We start from the raw sequence: 23,324 nt of genomic DNA, 5'->3' as shown, positions 1-23,324 counted from the left end.
CACTGAGCACTGTTCTGATCACAACAAATCTTAACAGCAAGAGCTGAAAGAATCGTTTTCAAGTAACTAGACTGAACCCTAAAACAAAGCTCAAGAACTTTTATAGGAATACAAAAATATTCAGCAACCAAACAAGGTAAAATTCACAATGTATGGCATCCAATAAAAAATTACCAGGCATGTAAAGAAGCAGGAAAACATAAGGAAAAAACTCAACTGAAATCAACCCAGAACTGGCACATATCTTAAAATTAGAAACAAACATTAAAATAGTCATTATAACCATATTCCTCCAAAAAGTTATGTAGAGATAAAGAATGTTGAAAAGATGCAAGTCAAACTTCCAAAGAGAAAAAAATGATGGTATCTGAGATGAAAAATATACTCAGTGGAATTAATGGAAGATTGATGACACATTATAGAAGAAAAGATTGTGAATTTGAAGACACAGTAACAGGAAATACACAAATGAATATAATATTCACTATAGAAAAATTGAGCATGAGTGAGTTATGAGTCAACTTTAACTGCCCTAATATAGGTATAAATGGAGTCCATAAAGGAAGAAAGGTGGAGGAGAAAAAAAAAACGTAAAGAAATGTCCTGAAACGTAAGTAAAACTAGAAACCCACAAATGCAACATACACAGAAAATTCCAAATACATGTTTAAAAAAAGGTGGGGGGCATATAGCACACTGGTAGAGTGCCTGCCTAGCATGCACGAGGTCCTGGGTTTAGTCCCCAGTACCTCCATTTAAAAAATAAACCTAATTACCTCCCCTTCCACCACCCCACAAAATACAAAAACAAAAGAATAACACCTGTCAACCTGTATTTGTTATATCTAGCAAAAACATCTTTCAAAAGTAAAAAGGAAATGCATTTTCAGAAACATACCAAAAAGATAAATTAATTCATCATGAGGAGACTTGCATGATAAGACAGTTAAAGGAAGTCCTTTAGGCAGAAGAAAAAAAATAACACCAGATGAAAATAATGACTCTATACAAAGGAATTAAGAACATGAGAAATAGCAGAAAGTCTGGGAGGAGAGAAATAGAAGTACATTATTAATAAGGCTCTTATATGACACAAGAAATGATTCAATATCACTTGAAAGTAGACTGTGATAAACTAAAGATGTATATTATAAGCTCAAAAGTAATCACTGAAATATGGAAACAAAGAATTATAGCTAATAAGGCAACAAAGGAGATAAAATGAAATCATAAGAAAGATATAATTAATCCAAAAGAGGGCAAAGAAAAAAAAAAGAAGAGGATGGGGAAACAAGAACAAATGGGACAAGAAGAAATATATAGCAAGATGACAGACTTAACCTTAACCATATCTATAGTCACCATAAAAGGTAGAGAGAATCACACGGTATACAAATGCCAGACCCAACTATATGCTGCCTATAAGAAACACACTTTAAATATAAAGGTACAGAGAGGTTCAATATAAAAGGATAAGTAAAGACAAACTGCCAACATCAGTCAAAATACAAGAATGGCTTATATCAGTATCAAAGTAGACCTCAAGGCAAAGAATACTACCAAGGCATTTCATAAGGATAAAGGGGCAAATTCATTAAGAGCACTTAACAACCCCCAAAGTTCTCCTGCCTCATAACAGAGCTTCAAAATGCATGAAGCAAAGACTGATTACAAGGAGAATGTCACAATTATACATCAGATGTTTCAATATCCTTCTTATAATATTTAACAGAACAAGTAGACAGAAAATCAGTAAAGATGAATAAGATTTGAACAACACTATCAACTGGCTTGACCTAACTAACATTCATAGATCTTTTCACCCAACAATAGCAGAAAACTCATTCTTTTGATATGCACACAGATCATTTATCAAGACAGATCATATTCTGGGCAACAGAACACGTCTCAATAAATTTAAAAGAATTCAATCATACAAAGTATGTTCTGTGATTATGATGGAATTAAATTAAAATTCAATAACAGAAAGATACCTGGAAAATTCCCAAATATTGAAAATCAGGTAACATGTTTTAAAATAACTCATGGAACAAAGAAGAAATCAGAAGGGAAAAGAGAAGAGTTTGAAGTGAAAAAAACCCAACACATCAAAATTTGTGGAATGGCATGACATTATAGCAGTAGTTATGAAGCAAATTATAGCTTTAAATGCCTATGTTAGGAAAGAAGAAAGGTCTAAGAAAAGTCACCTCAGTTTCTACATTAAGAAGCCAAAGAACATATTAAATCCAAAGGAAGCAGAAAAAAATATTAAATATCAGAGTGGAAATCAAAATAATAGAAAAGGAATAAGGAAAATTAATGAAAACAAAAGCCAGTTCTTTGAAAAGATCAATAAAACTGACAAACTTTTAGCCAAACTGGGGGAAAAACTGAGAAGATACAAATTACCAATATCAGAAATGAGAGAACTGACATCACCCCAAAGGTTACATATATTAAAAGAATGATAGAAGAATATTATAAACAACTATACATATAAATTCAACAATTCAGAAGAACTGGACAAATTCCAAACTACTGAAACTCACTCAAAAATAAACAGATAAGGTGAATAGCTCAATGCCTATTAAAGAATTTGAATTTATAGTTAAGAACTTTCCAAGAAAGCTCCAGGCCCAGATGGCTTCACTGATAATCTTACCAAGTGTTTAAGATAGAAATACCAATCCTACCCAAACTCTTCCAGAAAATTGAAGAAAAGATAATATTTTCTAACTCATTCTATTAGGCCAGCATTAACCAGACAATGAAACCAGAGGAAGACATTACAAGAAAACTACAAACCCACATCCCTCAGAACACAGATGTAAATTTTTTTTTAAATTTTAGTAATGTGAATACAGCAATATATAAAAATGTCAATACATCATTATCTAATGGGGTTTATACCAAAAATGCAAGACTGGATGAATATTAAAAAAAAAATCAATGTAATTCACTGTATTAACCAATTAATGAAAAAAAGTATATCACAATGTACATAGAAAATCCATTTGACAAAATCCAAAATCCATTCCTGATTTCAAACAAACAAAAACCTCAGCAAGGTAGGAATACAATGGAATTTCATCAGCTGAAAAAAGATCTTTGGAAAACCTATAGCCAGCTTTATACTTAGCAGTCAAGGACCAAATGCTCTCCACCTAAGATCAGGAACAAAACAAGGATATCCACTCACACCACTTCTCTTCTCCAATGTACTGAAGATTCTAGCCAGAGCAATATAGCAAGAAAAATACACAGAAGGCATCCAGATGGGAAAAGAACTAAAACTGTCCTTATCTGCAGACAACGTAATCATCTATTACAGACTCTAGTACTAAAAGTTACTAGAACTAATGAGTGAGCTTAGCAAGGTCACAAGACAGAAGATCAATAGTTAAAAATCGACAGTATTTCTATATATTTGCAACAATTAGATACTGAATTTTTTTAAACATTAGTTATAATAGCATCAAAAAAGTGAGTATTTAAGGATAAATCTGACAAAAGATGTAGAAGACCTTCATGCTAAAAACTACAAAATTTCACTAAGAGAAATTAAAGACCTAAGTAAATGAAAAAACTTACCATATTCACAAGTTAGAATAATCAATACTGCTAAGATGTCAATTTGCCTCAAGTTGATCTACAAATATAATTCCAGCTGAAAATCAAGCATATTTCTTTGTCTAAAGTTACAAAATGATTCTAAAATTCACATGGAAATGCAAAGGACCTAGAATTTCCTGAATAACTTTGTTAAAAGAACAGAGTTGGAAAACCACACAAGCTGATTTCAAGGCTTATTATAAAAGGTAAAGGATGAACACAGTGTACTACTGGCATAATGAGAGACAAGTAGATCAACTCATTATATGGACAACTCATTTTTAACAAGAGTTCAAAGACAATCTAAGACTCTCTTCACCAAACAGTGTTAAAACTAATGGATATACAACAAATAATCCACTTCCAGAACCTCAAGGGGAAGGAAAAAAAAAGAACTCTGATCTAAAGCTCATATCATACACAAGTGTACTCAAAATGGATCACAAACCTAAATCTGAAACCTAAAACTACTAGAGGAAAAAATGCACAACGTATTAAAAAAAAATAAAATGATAAGCTGGACTACACCAAAATTAAAAACTTCTACTCTTCTAAAGACACTTGTAAAAATGAAACCATGTATCAGATGAAGAATTGGTTTTATAATAAAGAACTCTCAAAGTAATGGGCGAAAGATTTGAGATATACAGATGGAAAAAATAAATGAAAAGATGCTGTACACCATTAGTCATTAAGAAAATGCAACTTAAAACCATAATGAGAAACCATTTCACATCTGTTTGAATGGCTAAATGAAAAGACTAACCATATCAAGTGTTGGTGAATATGTGTATAAAATAGAACTCTCATATACTCCTGGTAGTAATGCAAAATGGTAGCACTGCTTTGAAAACTATTTTGGAAAACAGTTTGACAGTTTATTATGAAGTTAAACACACACTAGCCATAGGATCCAGCCATTCCAACTTAGGTATTTACCCCACAAAAATGAAAGTATATGTCCATAAAAAGACACAAACATTGTTAGTAACTTGATTTGTAACAGCCCAAAACTGGAAACAGCCTAAATGTCTATGAACAGGTGGCTGGATAAACAATTTGTGGTATATCCATAAAATGTAAAACTATTTAACAACAAAAAGGAATGAACTACTGATAAAAGTTATAACACGGATCAAGCACAAAATAATTACGCTGAGTAAAAGAAGCCAGATACCCTCCCCTCCCAGAAAAGGATACATTTATATTAAATTCTAGGAAACAAAAAACTAATGTATATGTCACAAAACAAATTGGTGGTTTTCTAGGCATGGAGATGGGGGTAGGAAGGGGCAGAAGGAAAGGGTCACAAAAGACCTCAAGGAAATTTTTGCATGTATATGTTCATTACCTTGATTGTGGTGAGATTTCATGAGTGCATACATACATCAAAATTTACCAAACTGTACACCAGAACTGGCCTCTTGGGCAAAACAGTCTGCTTTAGACTACCTTCCTAGGAAGTTGCTATTAACCATTTCAATCATATATAGAAGTCATGCCTTTCTTCTAATAAATTATAAATTCTTTTTTTACCAAACTACATAGCTTCCTGCACCTCCCTCTTATAACATGGTTCATGTTCTCACGAAACCAAAGTATTTTCTAAAGATTTTTAAAACTGCCACTTCCAACTGATTATCACTTGAAAACCTCACAGATCAAAATTTATCACCCAATAAAGTTATCACCCAACAAACCCAAATCAGAATCCTTAATCATGAATCCTCTAAGATCACAATTTTCATCAATTAAGAAATATCACTTCTAGCATCTCTAGTTATGTAAATACACCCACCTTAAGCACAAACCCTATAGCCAAAAGAAAATACCTTCCTTTTTTAAATTTGCAACTTTATAAGCAAAAAAGGTTTCTGATTTCTTTATCTTATACCAAGTTTTCACTTAATTTCAAAATCAATGCTTTGAAGCATCAAGTAAATCAGTAGGCAGTAAGTTTCTCAAAAAATTTAAATCTTACTAAAAGTCACTCTCAGAAGCAAGGATCTATTTACATTCAACTTTAGCATACTAATTTTGTATGAACCTCTGCATATGAACTTGCCACCTAATTTGTGGTAAAAACTCTAATTACATCAATAGCTTCCAATGGTAGGCAGGTTCCTAAGAACAAAAGAAAAATTGTCTTTAGTCTCTATCATTTTGTTCAGTGGAACTATGGACTCCTATGGAGGAGTGGAGGTAATAAAACTACAGTAATATGTAGAGAATTTTTAAAATCCAACAATATTGCAAAGTTTATAACAAAAACCATGCCTTCTCTGAATGGATAAATAAACTGTGGTACACCCATACAATGCAATACTACTCAAACAAAAAAAGAACTACTGATATGTTCAACAGTGAGAAGGGATCTCAAGGGCACTATGTTGAAAGAAAAAAATCCAAACCCAAAAGTTTATCTACTATCTAATTTCATTTATATATTATTCTCAAAATGGCAAAATTAAAATAATGGAGAATGAACCTGGGGCTGCCTAAGGATGGAGAAAGGGTATGACTCAAAAAGGGCAGCATGAAGGAGTTTCTTTGTGGTGATGTGGAAGTTCTGTATCCTGATTGTGGTGGTAGTTACACAAATCTACATGTGGTAAAATATCATAGAGTACATATCAGAAAAATAAAGTGAAATGGACAGGAATGCTGGTTTTTTTTTTAAATTAGATGAGAGAGTTCTTAGAAATTCAAAACACAAGAGTAAAAATTTTAAAAGGTTACTAATAGGGTTGAAAGAAAAAACTTGGAATAAAAGACAGACAAAGAAGTGGAAAATAAGAGTGAAAGGATGATAAAATTCAAGCACTAATGAAGGAGGTGAACAATCAAACAATATACATCTCAGAGAGAACAGAGAAAACAGAGGAGAGTAAATTATCCAGGAAATAACACATGAAAAATTCCCAGAAGTAGCTTATATTACTAGCACTGCTGTTGACAAGACACTGTTGTAACAAATACATAAAACTAAAATATCTACAAAGTGACTGGTACTCACTTATATATGGCACCCTTATGTAGTATACATGTGGTACAACTTTATGTGACAGCACTTTCCTGGTTTGAGGAATTATTTATCTTTAAACACTTTCAGCAACTAACATCATAACCTGGTGCATCTTATTAACGTTTGTTGAATTTAGCTGAAGTTTCAGGACATATATAACATCTAGGCATTTCTTTTGTCAATTGTTTATTCTTTGTCAAATACTACTATGTGTGTAGAGATACAGATATGAAGACACAGTTTACAAGGTGTTTTAAAATTTAATCAAGATTTTAAAAACATATTTTTTTCTTAAAGATAAGTATCATTGTAAATTTTGGATCAGATGTTCCCATCCTTTTTTAAATTAGTCTGTCCTTATTAAAGAAGCAATATTTTAAATCCTAGTTTTATTTTTGGGAAAAATAAGCTGTTTCTATTACTATAGTAATAAAATATCATCTTAAATTTTAAATATTTTAACTAAACCTTTTAAATGATTTTACATTAGTATTTTTAAGATATTAATTTCATATGATTTTTATTTTTAGGTCAAGAGTTGGCAAGCTCTGGCTCATGAGCCAAATTCAACTCATTATCTGATTTTGTAAATAAAGTTTTATTTGAACACAACCATGCCCACTCATTTATATATTGTATATGGCTGCTTTCACTCCATAATGGCAAAACTGAGTGGTTGTGACAGACTCTGTAGCCCATACAGCCAAAAATATTTACTATCTAGCCCTTTACAGAATATTGCTGATCTTCATGTTAAGTATCAGTAACTGTGATCGTAAGAAATGCTATTAAACTTTTAAATCTATTTTCAACAGATTTAATGCAAATTTATCTTTTTTTCCCTTTTTTTGTCAATTAGCCTTTTCTATAAGTTTTTGTTCTGCTTAATTCATGATCAGTTTCCCAAGAAACAAAGGCTAATCACTGAAAAGGGCAGTTCTCAACTGAGGAATAGGCTATGCTCTCAAAGGTCATCTGTAAGTATGCCACTTGAGGTATTTTTTTCCATAGAAATATTTTAAATGACACTTAAATCCCAGATTTCCCCACAAGACAACTTTAGCAACAAATACAGCTCAAGAAAAGTTTTAATATTACTCTTTCTCTTCTTCCTAAAATCCCATTGTCAGGTATGTCAGCAACTCTAGGGAGGCAGAAGCAGGAGCAACAGCAAGGGAGTTTGATATACTGTTGTATGATCACTCTAAGAGCAATTTTTTCTCTGAAGTCAAATGAAGACTGAGATACTAAAATTTTTGACAGAAAAATAACTCTTAATGGCCAGACTTATAATATTTTACTATCAAGGTAGAAGTTTTCCTAACTGACAAAAACTACTTTCATGTAGATAGCAAAGGCTGGAGGTTTATTTTACTTTTAAAATGTCTATTACCTTGTTTCTTGATTTTTAAATAAAGGAAATTTTTAAATAAAGGAAGATGTTGCTGAGAAAGAACTTCTTCAAATTGAGGAGTCTCCAAACTGAAGTTATAATACCTAATTTTTTTAGTCCTAAAAAATGCCATGGTTTTAATTCATTAATAAGTATCAGGTGCTTGCAATGTATAATGACTACACCCTATAATAACTAGAAGTATTCGTCTCCTCTTCTCTAGCAATGTTTTTAGTTTTATCATGCAATCTACTAAATATTCACTGAACCCCTAATACATTCTGCTTATTATTCTAGCCCTGGAGAATATAACCAAGAGAGTCCCTGCCCTCAAAATTAATACATTCTAATGCAGAAAAACATAGAACATATATTAAATATCATATGGTGGTAAGTGCTATGGGAAAAATAAAGCAAGGTAAAGAGGACAGAAAGTCACCATTTTGAGGTGAGAGGTTCTATTTCACATGGAGTGGTCAAGACTCTCTGAGATGTCTGAGCAAACACCTAAGGAAGTGAGAAACAGACCTATGGGAATATATGAGGTAAGAGTAGGTGCAAAGACCCTGTGCCAAAAGTAATCCGTGGCTTTTTTAAGGCATTCAAAACAGCCAGAACAGCTGGAACAGAGACAAGAGGGACAGTGGGAAAAGAGGAGCTCAGAGACAAGACTAGAACCAGATTATGGAGGACCCTGAAAGAATGCCTAAAGCATTTTTGATATTGATCTGAGTGAAATGGGTACCACTGAAATATGAATTACACAACTTAACTTACGTTAGATAAAGTGGACAACGGAAGAAAAGAGGGCAAAGGTAGAATCAAGTGACCATTTTGGAAGCTACTACAAATAATCCAGGTGAGAGCCAAAAGTGAGTTGGACCAGGCTTACAGCAGTGTACATAATAAACACTGGATGTGACTACGTATTTTGAAGAACAAGACTTTGAAATTTGATAAATTAAATGTAGGAGGTGAGAGAGAGGAATCAAAGATGACTATGATTTTGGCCTGGAGCAACTAAAAGAATGGAAGTTCCACTTACTGAATGAGAATGAGAGTGGAAGTAATCAATTGGATGTGCAAAGTGCAAATGTTTTTTAGACATGTTAAGAGTGTGTTTATTAGTCTGCCAAATGGAGATTTCAAATATGGAGTTAGATACATCAGGCTAAAGTTCAGGGAAAATCCAGGTTAGAGATAAAAATCCGGGAGTTGGAAATCTCTAAATACTTAGTACTCTCAAGCAACTTCCAACCACAGAAAATTATAAACGATTTCTAAAATATAGCTAGCCACTATTAATAATTGCACAGATTTAAATTAATGGTTGGTCAGGCATACTCTGTATCTTCCTCTGAGTCATTCATTCAACAAATACTTACTAAATGACTACTTTGTGCCAGTTACTGTTCTGGGCAACGTTCATGATTTAAGAATAATACAATGCACACGCAAGTACTTTTAATGATGCTTCAAAGGGCAATTATTTTTTAAAACCTCTGGAGCATCTTTTTCTACTTATTATTAGAAACAAAAAAGAAAAATAAAACAATGGAAAGAAGATAAGAAGTACAAATACAAGATTTAGTTTTAAAATATTTATCAAATGATTGTGAATATTTTAACAAATCAGTTTCACAAAACAAGTTTCTGAAGACAAATTACAAAGCTCCCACAATTACTCACTTCCAAATGGCCTTTTGAAAACACAATTAACTCATTTCATTAAATTCCCTGTTCCATGCCTCATATAAAATTTTAAGCATTAAAAGAATTAAAATTAAAAATCTAAACTATACTGCAATTAGATTGATAAAATTAAACATTAAAAAAATTATATCACATGTCCTTGGATGTTGGTCATGGATTACGCCTAACTATTAAGAAATAGTCATAGAAATATAGGATCTAAATTTAGGAAAAACCTTTTAGAAAATCTAGTCCAAACATCCATTTAATCCTTGCATTTCACCCACTAAGTTCCCACGAACTGGCTGACAGGGAAGGGTAACATGATTTTTTTTTTTTTAACAGTTTTTTTCTATCTTTGGAAGGCTCTGACTCTCAGGCAGTTTTTCTTTAACATTAAAGCTTAATGAAACCTTTTTAATCTGATCCTACTAGTTCAGGGGCTGGGGCTTTCTTTGTTGTGGAGAGCTATCCTGTGCACTGTAGGACATTTAGTAGCATCCCTGGCCTCCACCCACAAGTAGTACTCCCTTCCTGAGCTGTAATACCAAAAATGTCCTCAGATATTGCCAAACGCTCAATAAGGGGCAAAATCACCCCTCTGGTTGAGAACCAAATAACACCAATTACAATGCTAACATCTGAGCATTTAGTATATGCCAGGTACAATACTGAGCACTTTACACATACTTTCATTTAATCCTCAAAACCATCCCCATTTTACAGCTGAGAAAATGGGAGCTTAAAGGCTAAGCAATTTGCCTAAAATTATGCAGCTAATTAACTGGCAGATCTGAGATGTGACCTAAGGAGTTCAATTTCAGAGCTCATGCTTTTAACCACAAACAAGTCTGACACAAACGAAGTCTAATTTCTTTTCCAAAGGATAATTCTTCACATATTTGAAAAAAAGCTCTTATTGTGAGATTCTTTAACATCTACCAGAGCTGCCCCCAAGACCCCTAAATTTTCAGTCCTCTAAGCTGACAAGGCTTCCAATTTCTTCACATTCTTCCTCTGAGTCATTCCGGAAGAATGAGGGCAAAGGTAGAATCAGGTGACCATTTTGGAAGATACTACAAATAATCCAGGTGAGAGCCAAAAGTGACTTGGACCAGGCTTACAGCAGTGTACATAATGAACACTGGATGTGACTGTGTATTTTGAAGAACATATGCACAGAGTCATATGCACAGAACTAAAGACAATACATTGGTATGCAGAAGTGGCCCTAGTCTTTTCCACTGATTACAATAGTTTCTAAGGGCAGTGGTAGTGGAGAAGATGGATGATGGCAGCCATATTGTACTTTTGTTTTACATTAAGTTTACCACTAACAACTACCCTCAGGTCTTTTCCATATGTGATGCTCTAAATCCATGTTAACTTAATGTATATTAGTATTTTTCAGGACTAATGTATACTCCTTAAATTCAGTCCAACAATCCAGACTCAGAGATCATTTTGGATCATATAGTATCTTATTTACTACCCTTCTTTCTTTACTGTCATCTATAACTTTGATAATTCTCCAGATAAGCAGTAAGACAAAGCGAAGAACAAAGCCATCTTTCAAGATCAATAACCTTTGGATAGGGTCCTTCAAAATCAAAACTTTGTTGATAAATTAACACAGTCAACTAATGGTTAACTCATTTTTTCTTCACCTTATAAAGAAGGATATAAAAAAAGACTTAACCAAAAACTAAGCTTAAGTCTAAATAGATATATATATAGCTACTGATCTACCAAATGCACCAGAGAAAAATCAAAGTTGTCCTGACAATCTATTTTTATAGCAAGCCCATTCTGGGTCTTTTATTTTTTTCTTCAAGTTAGTCATAAACTATCCTTTTCATTTTCTGCTCTAAAATCTTCTACATTTTCAAAATCAAACCTAGACTCCCCCATCTTTTAGCATTTCTTGTATTCTCCTAAAACCTTTAAAGACCACAATAATTTTAAGATTTTACAGGCAGTTCCTTTTTTAACTATAAGATGTTTCAACTGGCCCAGAAGATAATTCATTTAGCTAGATGCATTATTTATCTCTGTATTCATGCTGGTTTTTATGTTCTGACTAGCTACGTTTGCTTTGTTAGTATTATTGACGGTAGTGGTGGTTTGCTCTTCCTCTCTGACAGAAGCTCCTAAATAAGAGTTGAGGAATTTTTTTCTTCCCACATTGCCAAGCATTATTATAACACTTCCCTTGATAATTTTTTTTAAAATGTAATATAAAAAACTTTTGGTAGATCTTGGCATTTTTTCTAAAGTCTCAGCTTTTTTGAGCTCTTGTATCCCCGATTTTTAAAAAGATTTATCTTCTATAATTTATTTTGACAATCTTATATGCTTTATTTTAAAAGCAGTTGCATATCTTTAAAGAGTTCATTGTGTAATCATACTAAGGATCTTTTTCTTTCCCCAAAAATATCAAAATTACACTTTTACTTAACTCCCTAAGACGTTCTTCCTTTTCAGAGAAATTTATGTCGTGGAATCAAGCTGATCTTTGATCAAGAACCAGAAAAACTAGACACATTGTAAACTGACTATACCTCAATAAAAATAATTAATTAGTTAATTTTAAAAAAATGAATCAGAAAAACTCATTAATGAAATAAATAACAAAATATATATATACATAAAACACTATGCAGTTCTTAGGAATTACGCTACATAAGACTGCTTCATGACATAGGTAATGTTCATAATAGAGTTCACTTTTTATTAAAAAGAAAACAGATGGGTTACATAACAGTACATACAGTAATATCCCAAAATCGTTTAAGTGTATACATGTGATTTTATGTTTTTATATATACACAGGAAAAAAGGTTATATGAAAAAATACTTAAAATATTTTTCTTTTGATGGTAGAATAACCTTTATTTTCTTCTATGTGCTTTTCTGTATCTATCAAGTTTATGTAACGAATATGTATCATTTTTACAATAACAGAGGCATTATTTTTTTTAAAAATCAGCCAAACCAGAGAAAAATATTCTATAAAGTAAAAGACAAAAATGTCTACCATGAGATTTCTGCTTTTACAACTTAGAAAAACATTTCTGGATACCAAACCACCAAAAAAAAAAAACCAAAACAAGATACCACCAGTTAGCCTAACTATAACCAAGATGACCATTCGAACTTTTAGAAATTAAATTAGGTTCACAAGAACTTCCTGACATTTCAAGTAAAGAATGTTATGAAATATTTAATAATACTTAAAATAATTTAAAAATGTTGTATATCTCCCCAAATCTCTACAAAATGATCAGTAGGATAAGAATAATAAAGACAAAAGAAAAACATTAGTCAAATTATTGAAAATTGTGCCAAAATTTCCTAATAAAGTAAGCCATGTCACCTGTCAAGACTTAAAATCTCACAGCAAGAACAATTATTTATTTAGCAACTGTGTCTGGTTGAAAATCAATGTGCAATAATCCAAAAACTTATCTGACTTGCTCTCTATTTCAGTGGCAGTAACTAGATCATCTATTCAGAGTCTATGTTCTAAAAGACCAGAAAAAGTCATTTTAACCAATTAAAACTTTATCACTCAAATACAGTCAGTTCTGTAAAATACATACAAAGTGGTTCAACTAATCTTCAATTCATCCAAAAGTAAAAATACATTCACCTTCTTCTTTAGGAAATTATTTCATTCATTTCATTTCTCTACCTTTGAGTTTTATTTTCAAATATATCAAAAGTATTACTTCAAAATTAGTCTTTCCTTAAGTAAATTTTGTATAATATTCATAAGAAACAATACCAAACATAATGCATTCTCAAGTTACATGAAGATTCTACTAATGACTTTAAATAAAATTTAAAAACATAGCATCAAACCCATGAGAACAATAAAAACGCACTATTTATTTTAAATAACTTGCTATTAAACTGAAAAGACATAGAATCTTTTACATCCAGAAACAAATGATCATAATGAAACAAAGGCCAAACATCTCTCTCATATTTATATACGTATAGAATCATAACCCAGCAATATCATGTAATAAATGAATACACACCTTACTTTAGTATATGCCAAGGTAGACACACAAAAACAAGAAAAAAAATTTGAAATCAGAGTATAAAGGGACTCTGCTTTTTCAAACAATGCAGCACTGAAAGCCAGGTCAGCATCCTTGGGCATTACTAGGAAACTTTAGCACATCTGATATTTCCATCATCTTCAGAATTCCTCTGAACAATCAGAAAATTTCCCAGTCCCCCTACCTCACCTGTCCACAGAACTCCTTTTGCTTTCCTCCCTCTACTGTGTTAACAATGCTATTGCGGTTATCTAGGCTTTAAATGTTCAGAGATACAACCCCCTCTATATATTAATTCAGTTCATTTTCTCACAGACACTGACTCAGCCGTGGGTTGTGCAGCACTGACGTTTCTAACCAAACAGCATCGTGTGAGCTATGATCATCCCATTTCTCCATTTCTGTGCAGTGATTGGACATTGTAATTGATAGACAGGCTGAAGAAAACTCATGAGATGAGGGCTTAGTGATATGTAGATATGTTGCCAAATGCCATCTGTAAAGCTAATTCTAGCTCTGCCAGCCTGCCAGGTTTTAGAAAACTAGGATGCAGCTAACTTTCTTTTTTCCTTTCAATATTTTATTGTGTACCCATTCTGAGCAGTAAGGCTTCTCTTTAAAACAAAAAAGAAAGTATTATCTGTACTTTAAGAACCCACTAAAGAACTACTCTTTAAAGCAACCAAACTTTTCCATTTCTAAACTGCTGCTGGGGCTAAGGAGTGACTTTAAAAGGAAATGAGAAAGCTCAATCTTCAATGCAGCCTCAGAAGAGCATGCGTACTTCCATGTGGGCATGAATCTTGCAGCAAAGCCTGATATTGAATGTATGATGCATTTATCTTTAGTAACTTGAGCAGACTGCAGATCTGAGTTTTAAATAGTTGTTTTCGACCCAATTCAAATATGCGAGAGCTTTTAGCATATTGTCACTCCAGGCATTTTAACGTTAGTTATACAGAAAGGTGCTCTTTCCTTCTCTTTAAGTAGCAAAAACTCCTCTAATTTGTAAGTTAAAGAACTGTTTCAATTAAAGCCAAATACACTTCAACTGAAATGATTTTTAACATCTCAGCAAGCTACCAAACTCAATATAGATATCAACTATACAACTACTACTCAGAAAGAAACAGAAGACCGTTTTTTTTCAACTATCGAATTCATTTATAAGCACTTGCAGAGGAATCATAGGCACCCTGAATTTCATCCACAGCCAGATTAGCTTTCATCTTGTCTTTTACATCAGTGTTATACCTATCAAATCGACATTCAAAGAAAGTCCAGAAAAGAAAGTACCTTAAAGTTGTATTAGACAGAAGAAAAACCATAAGGCAATGCCCACCAAAACCTCAAGCCTCAATGGTAAGCCCACATATATAGTAATTATTACTGTTACTTTAATAATTCAAGAATTTTTACCCTTGCCAGTACGTAGAGGGGAAAAAAATCAAAGGAAAAAGATTTTAAAAAGCAGGCTATACCAATATGTGAATAGAACAAACAAAATACAAATTTAAACAACTTTTTAAAATAACCACAAAAATTGAATAAAGTATGCTTATTTCTTTACTGCTAAGGTCTGAATGTTTGTGTTCCCCCTAAATTCATATGTTGATATGTATTCCCCAAAGTAATAGTATTTGGAGATGAGGAGGTGATTAGCTCATGAGGGCCTGCCCTCATGAATGGGACTAATGCCTTTGTAAAAGGAGAGATCCTGAGCCCCTTCTATCATGTGAGGACACAACAAAAAGAGAGTTGTTTGAACCAGGAAGCAAGCCCTTACCAGATACTAAATGGGCCAGAACCCTGATCTTAGACTCCCCAGCCTCCAGAACCCTGTAAAATAAATTTCTGTTGTTTATAAGCCACCCAGTCTATGTTATTCTGTTATAGCAGCATGAACTGACTGAGGCATTTACTTTTTGTAAATTTAAATCTGCAATTCTGTATGAGGTGGCAATGTACACACTTGTATTTCTCAGTCTCTGTGTCCAGAGATGATCATATGACATGTAGTTCTAGCCAACGATTTATTAGCAGATGCATGCTGGAAATGTCTGAGAAATTTAATTTCCTGATATGAATGAAAACTTTTCCACTGTCCCCTTCTCTCTTCCTCCTCCTCCTTGTGTGGAAAGTGGACATGATAGCTAAAACTACCGTAAGCCATTTTGTGATAATCAGGAAAAGCCAAGAATATCAAAGATTTATTACCCTAATACCTTAAGCCATTAAATCTATACCAGGCATTTTTATGCATAAGAAAAATAAAACCCTAACTTATGCCAGTGTTTAGCTTGGCTTTCTTTTACTCAAATATCTTTAATAAAATATACAAGAATCAAGAAAAAAGAAAGGGTGAGAGTAGGTAGAAGCATAGATAAAATAAAATAGGCCATGAGTTGATAACTTGAAGCTGGGGTATGGGTACATAGGAGTTCATTATATCTGTTCTCTCTACTACATATGTATTTAAAATGTACCACAATAAGTTATTCAAAATTTTAAAAACAAAAAGAATGAGAAACTTGTTTATAAATCCTAGCTCTGCCATTTACAAATTGGTTGGCCTTGGGCAAGTTTATTCACCTCATTTTTTTCATCTGTTAAATAGGGACAGTAATACTATTTACAGAGCTCCACCTTCAGACCTAGTCAAGGTAATCTCCAGAAAGTCCCTGGCAGGAATGCCTGCCATCTACCTAATCATCCAAGGATTAGTTCAAGTCTCATTTTCACCTGCTCAAGCTGATGCTGATTTCTTCTTTGAACTCTTATTATACTACAACTCATTACCACAGTTTAGGGTCCTTTTGTCCTCTAATTGTTCCATACATGGATATTAAAGCATTCCATGATGGTACCCTGACAAACTTCTGAATCTCTCCTAAACTGAGCACACATTCTCAACAATACTTGCTGATTGTTTAGTTTTTAATACCTCTCAATTAATTTACTATCAATTCAAAAACTACCATTTAAAAAAAGTCAAATTGTATATATTCTTAAAGTATCCTATATTATACACTCATAAATACACAGGAGTAAGAGGTCTCTAAAAGTAAGCTGTTTTATTTACAATTGCCAAGACATGGCAACAACCTAAGTGTCAGATGAATGGATAAAGAAATACACACACAAGTGGAATACTATTCAGCCATAAAAAAGAACAAAATTCTGCCATTTGTAGCAACATGGATGAACTTGGAAGCCATTATGCTAAGTGAAATAAGTCAGAAAGATAAATACTGTATTATATTGCTTATATATGGAATCTAAAAAATTCAACAAACTAGTGAGTATAACATAAAAGAAGCAGACTCACACATATAGAGAACAAACTAATGGTTACCAGCGTGGGGTTTGAGGGAGGGGAAATAAAGGGATGAGGAGTGGGAGGTACAAACTATTAAGATAGGCTCAAAGATGTATTATTCAACACAGGGAATATAGTCAATAGTTTGTAATAACTATAAATGTAACCATTAAAATTGAATAAAAATAAACTTTTTAAAAAACTAAAAAATTGAAAGCAAAAATTTAAATAAATCAATAAATACATCATAAAGTAAGTAAGTAAGCTGTTTTCTCTTGGGCAGATCTTCAATGAATGAGACTAAAATAAGCACAAAGGATTTCATGGTCTTTCCACTTTAAAAAAGTCAATGTACTGATACTTATTTACTATTTCTCTTTCACATTTTTCACTTAAACAACCCACACTGCTGCAGTCTATCTAAAAGTCCACCAAAAAGTTACTGATGTTATACATATCAAGAGCTATGATATCTGTTACTGAAATAAAACAGCAATGAAAAAGTACTGCTAGTTTTTATAAATTTTTCCTGTTACATGCACACAACTTTATAAAACCTTATTTTCACCTTGTCACTACTTCATATACAATGCAGTCTCATATATCAGTAGAAAAATATTAAGAACTAGCAAGGATAATATATAATTCATCTAAAAAATTGTATATAACATAGCAGATATAAATATAGCCCCACATGTAATGAAATAAAACCAACATCTCTTTAATCTCAAAGACAAAATAATTATCCATGTAAACAGGACAGAGAAAAAGAACTAGAGCGCCAATTGAAAGACATGGACACACACAGCAAAGAACAAATAAACCATAAAACACTCATACCACTGGTGTGTACTTACAAATTAATAAAGTCAACTTAATGTCTTCATTTTAGACCTTACCAATTAAAAGTCCACAATAAAGGGAGCCATCTTGTCAGGAGACTTAAGTAGTACCAGTCACTCATATTTTCTAGCTTAGAGTTTAAAAGTAAATATTCATAAAGCACAACTCTCTGAAAAAATGCTTACATACCTGTATTATGTGAGGTTTATGACCTGCCAATTAATACCTTAAACTATCAGATCATAAAGTGTTCTAAGCGAGATGTTCCTTATTTAGTCACACAGCACAAAATTAAAGCTTTAAAAATACATAAATGAGCTGAAACTTTCGAAATGAATTTCATTTAATGAATCAAACTTTAAATGAACAAGTTAAGTCACTACAGAAAGACTGATTTTACCATTAGCTCAGATGATAATACAATATAAATTCACATAGTTAAAAATGTATAAAGGCAAAGACTGACGTAAGTATATAAATTATCATACACAATGTATTTATAGCACAAAGTAGATTTCCATTAGAGGGTTTTAAATACAAAGTATTAACCTGTCTTGCCAGAATTCCCAATTAAATTAACCATAGCATTTATTCATGGGGTCAACTAAGGATTTTAACATGACTTAGAAACAAACAAAAATTCAAATACAAATATAATTAAAAGGAAAAAATTACAAATACAAATACGATTAGAAGGAAAAACGTTCCTCTAAAAGCTACTTAAGGAGAAATGTAAACATCCATATTTTGTATACCAGCCCCCATCCTCTGACAGGACTTGCCACAACCAAATGCAGTTTGGTTCGTCATAAAAACCAATTTTATCAGAGCTTTGATATATGAAATACATATTTGCTACCTACCTTGAATGTTTATAAAGTTTACGAGGTCTACTATGCAATTTCCGATCCCAATTCTCTGGATCACTGGAGTTACTGTCATAAGGATGAGGCCGTCCTGCCATCCCACTTCAAGCTTCCTCACACTACTGCTCTGAAAGCACACATGTAGCACCCATAACCTACATAAAAGAGTAGTGTTGACCTTTAAATCTATTCCATGCAGAATAAATAGTCACAAAATTTTACATACTTTCTAATATTATTGTGACATTTTTTAAGAGTTAAACAGGATTACAAAACACCAGACATACAAAATTCCACAAATCAGATTAAAATAAACACTAGATTTTTTTAGATATTTTTCACTTGGTTCTCCTATTAAAGTTGTTACTCCTATACAGTATTTTAATAATGTGCTATTTGTATTTAGTAAACATACTTAACTACCATCTGGGTACCTCATGTTTCCAAACATTAATATAGAATCAAAAGAGACAGAAAGAATTCCACAGAATGATTCTTTCAGACATTTCATTTAGAATACAATTCTTAATTACTATAAGTTTAATATGCTTAATAAAGCATCTAGTAAGACCAGCTAACAATGTTATTTCTTTAACCAAGTAAAAGATCCTGAATATAAATTTAATATTTGTTCAAAACTACAAGTATGTAAACATTCTGATGTTTTCTTACAGTGCAGTTATCACAATAACATTTTATCAATATGATTCATATACTTTATGCCTTTTCATATGTAAGGCTTATCACTTATTTTTATAACGGTCATCTGAAATTATAAGAAAACTCAATAAACAGCTTTACAGAATACCTGAACTAAGCACTTAAAAGTATTTTCACAATACAATTTAATCATTACAATCAATTTATAAGGTGGGTATTGTAATTACCATACACAGAATACAAAACAGAAGTTTAGTAACTTTGCCAAAGGTCACAATGCTAGTAAACATCAGGATTATAAAGAACAATGAGAACTTATATATTCTTTATATAGAATAAAGTCCTGATCTTGAAAAATGCTCAGAATGGAGTATTTTGTTTGAAAACAGTATGTCAGATTTGAATTCTAGAGATTGCAAACACCGGAAAAAAAAAAAAAAGGTTAAACAATTTGAACAAAGTTATATAAACTGAACTAGAACTCAGGTTTCCTGACACCCACTCCTGTATGCTTTCTGTATACTTTTCCAAGCTGGATTTGATAGAGGAAAGTGAGGGGGGAATTGTGCATGGAAATCTAAGGGATGAGAGGTAACAGGATGGATGCTCACATTCTCCACCGAAGACAAAAGTCAAAGGGAATCCAGAATTAGGAAAATATTGTACCTCACTGAATTGCACAGGTATTCCAGTACAACTTCACCAAAAAATGTCAAGGGTATAAACTCTTTAAAATTATGAGTCTATCTCAGAGCTCATTAGAATAAACACTCATTTTAGAGATTATTTTGCTATTTTATAATTTTTCCCTCATAGTTACTTTGTAACTTCTTTCCAAAACAACTGAAAATCTCATAGTGAGAATTTTAATATAATACATATGTAAATAAGGAGGTAGTTAGATCAATGAGTGAAATAAAAGTAATAAAAGGAGAAGAACTGTACAATGGCTAATTCAAATTTCTTAGCAAATGCCACAGTTTATTTGCTGAATGCTTCTGGAAAAGGAAACCCTTCCTTAAGGATTGCTGAATGATTAAAAATCAGTCAGATATCAGATGAACATAAAAACTTGTCGTAAAACTATTTTGAAAACAAAAATCTCATTTGAGTTTTTAATTATAAAAATAAAAATATACTTACTGAAGAGGATACTTTAAAATTTCAATTTGATATTATAGCTAGTTTTTTGTGCTGAAAAGATGAAGCAGAAGGGTGAAACAGAACAAATCAGAGAGACAGGATAAAGTCAGATAGGAAAAAATGGTCACAGACCAAGAGACACACAAAAGGTAAAAAAGAATAGTACAGAAAACTGATAAGAAGGGAAAAGAAAGATGCAGAGAGGCTTATTTAGCAGGTTCTGTAGAACGAGATGTAGAGCATTTTCTCCTTACTGGATAGGTCTATTAAGTAAGCTATTTCAGCCATTAACATTTCTTTAAAAGGGCACTTATCTGGTAACTCTTAACTATAAGGCACACTCTGGAAGCCTAGAGATGTCCAATGAGGAAAGAATGATCCTAAGCCATGGCGAACAGTGATTTAAAAAAAATGTGGACTGAAAAAATCCACAAGGAATGAATAAGGTAAACTCTGATTCATATTTTCCACAATTTTACAGTTGGTGGCAATATCTAGAAGCAGGGAAACAGCATTATGTACTCCTAATCAACCTTACTGAAATTAACAACATGTATTTTACAGTCAGCCACAAGAAAATACAGAACTTTCTGATGAAGGCTATCAGAAAAGTCAAATGTTCTGGTGAAGGCTATCTAAAAAGAATTGGAAAGCCATATTTACGTCTTGTTTGTCAGTAAAACTTAGATAGCATTTGAAGGATTTCACCCCATTCCTCACTCCTCACTCACTTGTAAGGTTACAAACACACTAAAAACAAGTGAAATTCAAGTTGAGATATTTGGAAAAAAATATGCCTGTGGTTGTCTACACATGTTAGTTTATTTTTTAATGTTATCAACAATCTATAGATATAACTACCAATAGATAAAAGGCAAATGACATATTATACACTATTTTGAAATGTCTAATGATCTTTTATATTTTAACCAATCTAGAGTGCCACACTCAGTGACATTAGATTTACATTACATGTCTTATTTCATTCGTTCATTCATATGCTTATTGAACACCTAATACAATATGCTAAGAAATTTACAGATGCCAAAGCAAGTCAGATATCGTTCCTGTGCTCGAAAAACTCACCCTAGTAAGGGAAAAAAAAAAAGATTCTGCTAACAGCTCTATACCACTCACTCCTGTATCTCTTATCTGGATAGTACTGCACCATAACCCCACCCTTCATCCCCATTAAATCTTGGGTGTCCTTGAGGATTCCATCTTTATCTGCCAGGTCAGGCAGATAGCAGTCAAAGAAACGAGGATCAAACCCTTAGAACATCAGGTTTTAAATACTACATGCACTGTTTTCATTATCTCTATCTGAATTCTTCAATAGGCACCCCATATTCAACACAGCCAGACTCTATCTTGGCCTCTCACATCAACTAGTGTCAACTCTATTCACTGAATCAAAAATCTTGAAGTTATCCTTGACTTTTCACTTCCTAACATCAAGTCTACTTCAGATGTTTCCTTTGACTCCTCTCCCCGATCAATCATAATGCTGCTGCCTTCATTTAAATCCTTAACATCTATCAATAAGCTTCTTGGTTGACCTCTTTACCACCATTCAATTCCATATTTGCTTTGCTGCAATCAGAATTAGCTTTCTAAGAACTTTTAATGGCTCTTCATTTCCTGATCTAAATTCTGTACCATAAAAAGTTCTTCAAAATCTGACACTTGGAAACCCAATGTCTACCTCATATTAGGTAAACTAAAAATCTTGTTTGGATCTTGTAATCATCAAAAAATAATTACTGGACTACTGGAAACAGAGCTCTTAGAAAATATGTAACAGTTTCATTACTATTTTTAGGCATGACATAAATAATGTAAATTCTAAATAATCTAGAAATAATCTGTACAGAGGCTGGAATAACTAGACCTATTGGCTAGAGGCATGCATTCAGGAAACTGCCAAAAATCAATCAGGAAAAAGTGATTCAATTACTTCTCCTCTTGGATATTCCTACCTTAAAAAAGCGGGGCAGGGGTGGGGGTAGAATCTTCAACACTACAGTATCATAAGTAAATATTCCCTGGGACACTATTTCCAGGTAGTATTAATTAAAGGCACAGATCCATAGAAGAGTTTAAAAAAAAATACTACAATAGTATATGGAGACAATTTTGTCCTTACTATGTATCAGTATGCTAGGGTATTTTTCCTGTCTAAAGCTCAAAACGATCCAATACTGTTATCCTGTTTCACAGATGAGGAAATCTTAGGGCTAAGATGAGAATCCCAGTCTAACTGAAAGCCCATGCTCTTTCCAATGTAACAAGCAAGGTACACAGAAATTCATATATTTGCTCCTTATTGCCAACAGATGTCTCTTTTAAACCTCTGCCAACTTGTGGCTTTGTCCATCCTATTGAGATGACTCTCTCAATAGTGTCATTAGAGAAGAGCTTTTCCATTAAAATGAAATTGTTTTTATCTTTCAAACATTGCAAACTTTGTAATTCAAGTGTGACGGTTCCTGGAGAGAAAGGTAAGAGTGGGAAAGCAGTGAAAAGAACAGAATCACATAATGATATCAAGGTCAGGAACCTACCATTGCCTTCAGCGGCTTAGGAAACCAAACAGCCAGAGAAGTGGATGGTAGAAACTGGCCAAGAGGTAGTCAAGAAGGCACCTTAGCTAGCAAAGTGTTCTAAGGTAACCTTTCCTATGTGGAAAAGACCAAAA

General features: G+C 32.7%; 1 protein-coding gene across 4 annotated transcripts in view; it reads right to left on the bottom strand.

Annotated features, from left to right (window-relative positions):
- The window catches only part of BTBD10 (BTB domain containing 10), a 67,267-nt gene that overhangs the window by 23,497 nt on the left and 20,446 nt on the right, over positions 1 to 23,324 (bottom strand). The window contains exon 2 of one of the 4 annotated variants that reach the window (XM_010977252.3): positions 18,821 to 18,978. The exons of 1 other annotated variant lie outside the window; for it this stretch is intronic. In XM_010977252.3, coding sequence (XP_010975554.1) covers positions 18,821 to 18,921 — 101 coding nt within the window. In that variant the 5' untranslated portion in view covers positions 18,922 to 18,978. Of the gene's footprint in view, positions 1 to 13,771; positions 14,298 to 18,820; positions 18,979 to 23,324 lie in introns of those variants that run through there. 2 more of the 4 variants (XM_010977251.3, XM_064492566.1) reach the window with 2 other exon arrangements.

The sequence above is a fragment of the Camelus dromedarius genome, chromosome 12 (assembly GCF_036321535.1).
Source record: "Camelus dromedarius isolate mCamDro1 chromosome 12, mCamDro1.pat, whole genome shotgun sequence".
In the NCBI taxonomy this organism is placed as follows: domain Eukaryota; kingdom Metazoa; phylum Chordata; class Mammalia; order Artiodactyla; family Camelidae; genus Camelus; species Camelus dromedarius.
The sequence above is the reverse complement of the archived record's forward strand: the minus strand, read 5'-3'. Positions and strand labels throughout refer to the sequence as shown.